The sequence below is a fragment of the Sceloporus undulatus genome, chromosome 6 (genome assembly GCF_019175285.1).
Source record: "Sceloporus undulatus isolate JIND9_A2432 ecotype Alabama chromosome 6, SceUnd_v1.1, whole genome shotgun sequence".
NCBI classification, from domain to species: Eukaryota; Metazoa; Chordata; class Lepidosauria; order Squamata; family Phrynosomatidae; genus Sceloporus; species Sceloporus undulatus.
In genome coordinates, this window is record NC_056527.1 from 20,606,641 (window position 1) to 20,615,321 (window position 8,681).

An 8,681-nucleotide genomic window follows, 5' to 3' on the forward strand; every position below is an offset into this window, starting at 1 on the left:
ACATTCTCTGAAGATGCCAGCCACAGTTGCTGGCGAAACGTCAGGAAGAAACTCTGCTAGAACATGGCCACATAGCCCGAAAAACCCACAAAAAACTATGGATGCCGGCCATGAAAGCCTTGGACTTTACATTGATCATTATGCTGCTAGGGGCCTGCTTTGTATCAAGATATATCTGTAGCGCAAGGTACACAAGGTACAATGTGCAGCTGTTGGTGCCACCAGGAGTTGCCTTTGAATACTTTGTATTTTAAAACAATACTTTAGCTACCTATTGCTTCCATTTCTACTTAGCAGAATTAAGGCAAGAATCCAATATGTTGTGAATTTTTGTTCACACAATGAGAATTTCTCTTCCTTCTCCTTGTAGTGGTTTGGACTTGACCAAAATCTACTTTGGAATATCGCCCAGGCTTTTAGACCAAATTTTGAAGACATACAGAAAGGCTGCAGGGTCAAGTGTACCTTTCTCAGTGACATCACCAGGGATGTGTGGACCACACCAAGTGACACCCTAAGGGGTATGTGATACCACTGCTCCTCAAACACCTACCTTTTGGCAGAAATGGGCTGCAGCATTCACCTGCTTCCCTTTAAAATGATTTAAGGGATTGTGGGAATGGGATGAAGCTCAGTGGGAGAAGAAGGGAGAGGCCCATTTTTTTAAAAAAAATTACAATTTTAAATTCCAAAATGTGAAATTTTTACATTTTTAAAGAAATTTGAAATTTTTAAATTCTTTTAACATTTTATTTAAAACTATCACAATTTAACTAAATCTTCACTATGTACATGCCGATACATTTAGGTTGTGCAGGTGATATTGTAATTTGAAGGTATAATTTTAATTTTGCTAGTTGTTTATGTCACAACTATTAGCATTACATTCAGTAGTATATGGGAATTATGATTTACAAGTAACATTAGTGCAAAAAAATTAACTAAGGATTCCATATGGTGTGAAATGGGAGAGGGTCAATGGAGGATTGACACCATGAGTTACTACACCAGGTGACACCAACCCTAGTGACACCACTGCCCTTACTGCTTCAATGACAAGTCTTTCCATCAGAAGAAAAAGCTAGTTTGTTTCTGCAATACAACCTTGCGCATTTCAATAAACACAAAGCTGATACTGAAGACTCTAAACATGAGAAGGAACCTGTGTGTTGTGTAGATGTAAAGCTCCCAATATTATAACCACAGTTAGGAGGCTGATAAAGTGTTATTATGAACTCATCGTGTTTCCTCCCAGGTCCTGCCTGCTCATTTACAAATTCTTCCACTATGTTAAAGCAAGGATTATGGACTCTACCTATGGCTTATTTTAACCAGGATCTCAATCAAGGTTTAAAGCTGGTAAGCACGTTCTGGCTAGCCATAACCACAACTAGGACAACAGTGGCTCTGGGAATTTGTGTGGGATGAACAATTCATGCTCCCCTCTCTATTAATTATGACTGCAGTCCACATATGGTATTTCCAAAGCTTTAACTATTACGTGATGCTTTCTTTAAAAATATGCGCTGTTCAATAAGAATAAGTGTCCAAATATTAAATTATTAACAAAAAAATCTCATTACTAGTGCGCTCTATTGTTGTAAGCAAATGAAATTACCTTTCAACAAACATGTTATGGGACAGTTCACCTTTTGTTTATTCACCTGATTTTTATGTTAGAGTCTCATCCACTGAGAGACTAACTCACTTCTTTATGTGCTGTAAGAGTTGTATGTGTAAACATGCAAAATTGTCACGACATTAATTAACATTATGCTCTTTTGCATTTTCATGAAGGAAACTACACAATATGCCTGAAGACGTTTTTGACCTTAGTGCTTGTAACATTTTGCAGGCTTGTGTTCTGTTGCAATGCAAACCACAAGGGAAGAGCAATGCATTAATGACAGGCTAAAGGCAATGGCTGAATTTAGCCAGTGTTTACAACTTTGGAGTATACTTTAAGAGTCAGTGCTAGTGCTTCCTACCAAAACTTCAATTAGTTGTAAGTGACAAAAAAGCAGGAATTCCCAGAGAAAAGCAAGTTCACCCAAGGAGTTTATAAAACAGAAATTGTTTTTACTATTCCAGTGCCATTAATGGTGTCAATGACATTTGTTAAAAAGATAGTGGAGGGAAAGGACAAGGGAAGGTAACAATCTGATTGTTATTGTTGTTATTATCATTTAAGCCACACAGCTAGACGGAAGGATACCTGGAGGGCCAGTTGATAAGTGAAGCTGTTTCCCCATCCGAATCTTTCTGAAGAAACCAATCGGGTTTTGTTTTCCCTGCACTACTATAGAAAATAGAGCTTCAGGAAAAAAATAATTCTGGCAATATGTCAACACATGCACACTCAATTTATCTGCTCCCCCTGGTTTAATCTTAAGCAGTTTTCTTGTGATTCATAACAAGAATCAGTGCTACAAAATTTAAAAGGCAGGCTTGCAGTTTAAGAATAGCTGCATGTGAATATAATTAAGAACAAATCTACAAGGTACACAGAAGAGTTTTGTTGAAGAAAAAATGAACTGCAGTACCTAGATAATGTTTTTGTAAAACCACACATTGAAAGCTTTTGTCAGCCTGGTTTTATATTTAATCTGAGCAGTAAATTCCCAAGAAACAAGGCAGCAGCACCCTCATGTTAACAACGATATGTGATTTAATAAGATTAATTCAGAAGAATTTTGTTGTTCTTTGTGAGATTTATTTTGACTGTTCATTTTTAAAACAGGGTGGAAAGTCAAATGAAGAGTAATGGGGAAGGCATACAAAATGTTTAGCCTGAAGATTCAACCCATCATATAATTACAATCGAAGTCAGAGCTAGACAAAGTGCAGCCCACAGATTCATGGCACCTCTAACTCTAAAAATATTGAGGACCACAAAAATGGCCAATCACACTTCTTGAAGCTACTGGATATCTGGAAGATGTGAGGGCCTCTTCTAAGCCCATTTTTTTTCAAAATGATTACTGGGGAAGGGCAGAGAAATGAGCCTAAATGGCCTATTGCGTCATTTGGAAGCTTCAGAGGTACCACTAGTTTCAGTATTTCTGTAGCCATCTGTCCCCATTGTTTTAGGGACAATACCAGGTACAAAATGGGGGACACAGCCCTTTAGAGCCCTGGGGAATGAGTGAACCTGAACCCATGGAGTGGCCCAATTGTGTCCTTTACTCTGCTGTGACATATCTGGTCCCTATTCATGTTTTGTACAAAATAATGAAATAAGGTATTGCCTTTGAAGTACCAAGGTGAGACCTGGATAGCACAGGTTTCTTTCAATGCTTTTCTTTTCTTTTTTTATTCCTTCCCTAATATATTCACAGAGTCACCATAAGTGGACTTGAAGGCACATACACATGCTGCCTGCCTGCTTGCCTCCTCCTCCTCCTCCTCCTCTCTCTCTCTTGCCCTGAGAACTATGAGAGGAAGTAACTTTTCATTTACTTAATCTGCTCTCATGTGAAAGAAAGAGCAATGAGATTCTACGAGTAACAAATACTTAATTTGGCAATGATCCAAAATGGAAAGTCAACATTAAAAATGCACACTTAAGATTTCCAGTGACTAATCATCTTCAAACAAATTTTTTTTGGCAGTGGTCATTTGCATTGGGAAAAAGCAAGTTGTGTTGATCTTCACAGCCAGCTGCAAACTGCACCACACAGAAAAGAGTGTAGAGGAGTGACATCTATGTTTTTTCCTCTTCCACTAGTCACCATTCCTGCCTCAAGAAAGTGACATGGCAAAGAGGTTAGGGAGTTTGTTGCCAGAGCTGACTAGCTTAATCTCTCTTACAGAGAAGCTTTAGCTGGAGTCCCACTGATCTGCGATGCAGCCAAAATGGAAAGAATGAGGGAACTAGCTACATTAATCCCATTGACACGAGTTCTGCTCCAGATCTGCTTCAAATGTAGGTTACTCTGATCTCTGCTAAAGCTCCAGATGAAATTTATATTGAATTTTCACCCTGTGTGTGAAGGAACACATGTTTGGTATAGAGAGGGGCAACTTGGGGCTCTTCTTTTGCACTACACAATTGTAACATTTTGATGCCACTTTAATTGCCATGGCTCCAAGCTGTGGCATCCTGGTATTTGCAGTTTGGTGATATATTTAGAATTCTCTCTTGGAGAGCTCCTGTTCTTCACCAAACCATTAACTCCAGAATTCAATATGCAGCCACAATAGCTGAAGTGATACCTAAGTCACACAAATGTGTAGTGCGAAAGGGACTTCAGTCTGCAACTGTCATCATCCCTGACCTAGGATTATACTGCCCAGGATGGATGGGGGTTACAGTCCAACAATATCTGAAATGTCACACATTCTCCACCACTGTTTTACAAGAAAGATGTATACAGAACTATCAGAGGAAATACAAAGAAATATAATAAGTAATTGTAATTGGGAATGATTTTAAAGACATACATTTCTGGATCCAGAAAATGATTTGTTGATTATTTATGAAGTGCCACAAAGATGTGGTACAATTTTTAAGGACACTTTTCCTGCTGGTACAGTACGTCACTGCTTCTGCATCCTTTTTACTTGTGTTTAGAGGGACAAAATGCAAGCTTTGTCTACAGGTTTTCCTACAGTGTTTCCAAGACTAATCTTCCTCTGTTTTGACTTTTAGGTCAACAGTATGGAACAGGGAAGAAATGTTTTCCACAAAGGGCACTTAAATATTTAAATACAGCCAACCCTCCATAATCCACAGATTTTTTTATCCATGGATTCAAGCATCCACAATTTTAAAATATTTTTAAAATGCATGCTTTCCAAAAAGAAAATATTACCTTTGTTATTTTATATAAGGAACACCATTTGTCTATGCCATTGTATTTAATGGGACTTGAGCATTCATGGATTTTCTTATTCATAGGGGGTCCTGGAACCATACTCCAAGGGCCCAGTGTATTCACCTTTCTTTGAAGTCACTCAGTGCAAGTGCTGCTAGAGCTCCCAGCTGTGGTTCTTTCTTATGCTTAGCGTGTGATCTCAGGTAATCAGTGTCATTTAATAAACATGATGAGCTAAATCCAATTGTTCATTCCACTGACAGCAGACCCACTGAAGCAAAGAGAAGTTGTTCAATTGACTCTTGCATAGACACCACAAATTCATTGGGTCTACTGTACTTGGGACTAACAATCAGATTTAGCAAAATATCAACACAATGCTATCCAGTCAATCACAAATAGTCCCATATGGATGACAATTAGTGCAAATGAAGCCCATTCAGAATGAAGCAGTGTTTTCCAAATAAGCAAGCACCTTCATGTCCTTTCCCAGCAATCCTGTGAATTGCTGAATTCCATGAGTTGTTGGGGATGGTTGGGGGGGGGGGGGGGGAAAAAAAATAATGAACTACTACCAGCGTCGTATAAAGAAATGGTCTACTCTTAATCAAAATTTATTCCCACAAAAATATGTACTTAAATTACTACATAGGACAGAAGAAATCTGATAGAAATAACTTTGGGAAAGATGGAACCCCTAGATGCTTATAAGATCATGTCTGGAACCTTATTTCCTTGGTAGTTCAATGGCTCAGAAGGTAAAAGAAGCTGTATTACAAGAAATAAAGTCAAAAGAATGACCAATGAAAAATGGCCACTTTTGTGTCATCTCTGCCTGCACAGTAAAAACACTGAGTTGCTCAAATGGAGGCGATTGCAGAATACATACGAGTGTGAAAAGAAAGCATTTACCTGCAGTCAGTTTACAATCTCTACTGTGAATGATGAATGCCGCAGTATGCAATCCACTTAAATTGAAGTGCTTGAGGTTAGGATTTGTCCCACTTATTTCAAGGATGTTATTTATAAAGCAACTTATTACAAAAAGGGGGAAAAAAACCCTCTAAAAACTGTGGAACATAACATGGAAAATAGGCTGCTTAATTAATGAGGTCTTCAGACACTTTCTCTCTCTTTTTACAACTTTTCTATGTAGTGAGGGGCACTGTTCCAGTTGAGTCTAGGGCAGATGCAAACACTAATCACACAGGACTGTAAGAGCTCTTTGACAATTGAACGGACTAGTTTGGAGGTGGTGGATTCTTCTTCATTGGAACTTTTTAAACAGATTGTATGGTCATCTATCAGGGATACTTTAGCTGTGGATATGGCTCTTGGGAGTATCTCCTAAATCTACAATTCTATGATGACTGTAGGACACTGGATTCAGATGAAATTACTCCAATATCTTTCCAAGAAGCCCATGTGTTTGAATGCAGAAGCAAAAGAATGTCATTTGGGTTGGCCACTCCTCAGTTTCTATGTAGACTGATCTTCTTTCCATTGGTTTGCTGCCAATACAATCAAGGCACAATTTGGGATGGTAGTCCCTGATCAGCCAATTGCGCTCATATGTATGTAAAGGAGTGAGCAGCTCCCTTCAAGCAATCTGGCACTCTCTGACTGAACTTCTCTTCAACAACCATTAGTTCTTCTTACTGCCCAGCATGGTTGATTTGCATTCATCAGATGTTTTGGCCAACTCCATTAATCTGCTGCCAATCAAACCTCCTTTTCCCACTCTGTTACCTTCAAAATTTGCCTTAGTATTGAAAATGCTTTGCAACTCTCTTCTTATTTATTTTCTCCCCTCTCTCTAACCACCCTAACTCGCAATGACATATAGCTTGGTTTTTGGGTTTTCTCTGCCCCTAGTACCCAATCTGTGACTGGCAGCTGGGCATTAAAATATTACTCCTTCTCTATAAAGTTTCAGGTAGTTTACATTTATTCTGACATAATAGCAGTGTGGTGTAGTGATTGTAGTGCTGGACTGGGACAAGACAGACCTCAGTTCAATTGCCCACCAAGCCATGAAATTCACTGGCTGACCTTAATCTCTTTCTTGCTCTTGCTCAGACCTACTGCACAGATTTGTGGAGTGTTAAGGAGTGGAACCACCTATGTCATGTTGAAGTCATTGTTTGAAAGACAAAATATAAGCACAAAAGCATATTCCTAGCAGCCACTATCATTCAATCATGTGGAGACAGTACTGTAGTATCATGACTTGGATAAGTTGTCTTGGGTGCTAGTAGGTATGTGCGGGGGTAGGGGGGGGGGAGAGGGATGCGGTTGATGTACCTAGTGATGTTTATCTACTTAATGCATCATCAGCTTCTGACACTATGTGTCAGGAGGGGGCAACTGTGTAGCAGCCCTAACTAACATAGTCAGTGATAAGGAATTCTGGTAATTGCAGTTAAACAACATCAGGGGTGACATGATTCCATCCTGTGGATAGAAAATGGCAAATTGATGTTACTGAGTTTTGGGTTGCTTGGGACTGGTTTATACACTTGGGATTTTGGTGTATAATATAAGAATTTGTACAGGTATTTCCTTCCTCCAAATTCAGATGAAATTAATTTTTAAAGGCATGTGTATTCTGATTGTTTCAAGAGCATTCCAGAACTTTTTCCCACAAGCAGCTATCTTCTTACTAAACAGAAGTTGCTCATACTTTTTACAAACCTGCAAACCTGGGTCTGTTCTTAGATACTGAAACATTTATTCTTGTAAGACAACAACAGCATCTTCCCTTTCAGTGGATTTCAACCTATACTTTGCAATCTAAGGCGGGATATAGACCGCCAATTTGGGGCGGTCTGGCCCCGCCCCTTTCCTCGCCGGAGCGGGGCCTCAGTGGCCAGAACGGCAGCCGCTGAGGCCCTGATCTGCCGCTTTTTGGGCTGCGGGGAAGCGGCAAAAGGCCGGGTAAGTTTCTGATACATTTCACTCCTTATAGGTGACATTATTAAAGGACATTAAATTACCTTGACTTTGATGAGGTAAAAGATGATGATGACAAGGGGAAGTTGGACAAGAGGACTGACAAGAGTTCACCTCAAGTTAATACATTTGCGCATACTGTGCACATGCACTTAGTTTTGGTGTTACAGGTTGAATCTCCCTTATCTGGAATTCCAAAATCTAAAATATTCCAAAAACCAAAAATGTTTTCCTAGGTGGCGTGCTGAGTGACACCTTGCTCTTTGGTGGTGAATACACACAAACTTTGTTTATGCACAAAAAATATTAAAAATTGTGTAATTCCCTTCAGTCTATGTCTGTAAGGTGTAAAGGAAAACATAAATGAATTCTGTATTTATACTTGGGTCCAGCTCCTAGATATCTCATTTTGTGTATGTACAAATACAGTATTCCAAAATCCACCAAAAAAACCACCCCAAAAATCCAAAACAATTCTGGTCCCAAGCATTTCAGATAAGAGAGACACAGAGGGGAACAACTGGAAAGATTCTCAAAATCTTTGTGCGTGTTCGCCACGCACTAGGGTTACGCACCGCCCTAACCCTGTGCGTGGCGAACACGCACTAAACGCGGCGGCCCTTCCGCATGGCCGCCGCCGTGAGTATGTCATGGCCGGCGCTCTAGACGGGGCGGTGCGTCCATGATGTAGTAGCTCCGCGCCAGGCGGCTTAGTGCGCCCTGGACACGGAGCAGGAAGGAGCTCCATTTCGGAGCTCCTTCCGGGTTTAGTCCGCTGGGCGCAGCCTTCAGATGACTGCGCCCAGCGGATCTAAACGAGAAAGGGCCCAGCGACCCCTTTCTCTGTCCCTGCCGCCGCGGGGTGTCCTTGGGGCTTGAAGCCCCAGGGACACCCTTTTTCAGGCTGCGGGG

General features: G+C 40.2%; 1 protein-coding gene across 29 annotated transcripts in view; it reads right to left on the minus strand.

Moving 5' to 3' along the window:
- The window catches only part of SVIL (supervillin), a 200,339-nt gene that overhangs the window by 82,150 nt on the left and 109,508 nt on the right, over positions 1-8,681 (minus strand). For 24 of the 29 annotated variants that reach the window (XM_042471304.1, XM_042471302.1, XM_042471286.1 and 21 more), the window contains one exon: positions 2,216-2,314. The exons of 2 other annotated variants lie outside the window; for them this stretch is intronic. In XM_042471304.1, the coding sequence (XP_042327238.1) occupies positions 2,216-2,314 (99 nt within the window). The remainder of the gene's footprint in view (positions 1-2,215; positions 2,315-8,681) is intronic. 3 more of the 29 variants (XM_042471280.1, XM_042471282.1, XM_042471281.1) reach the window with 2 other exon arrangements.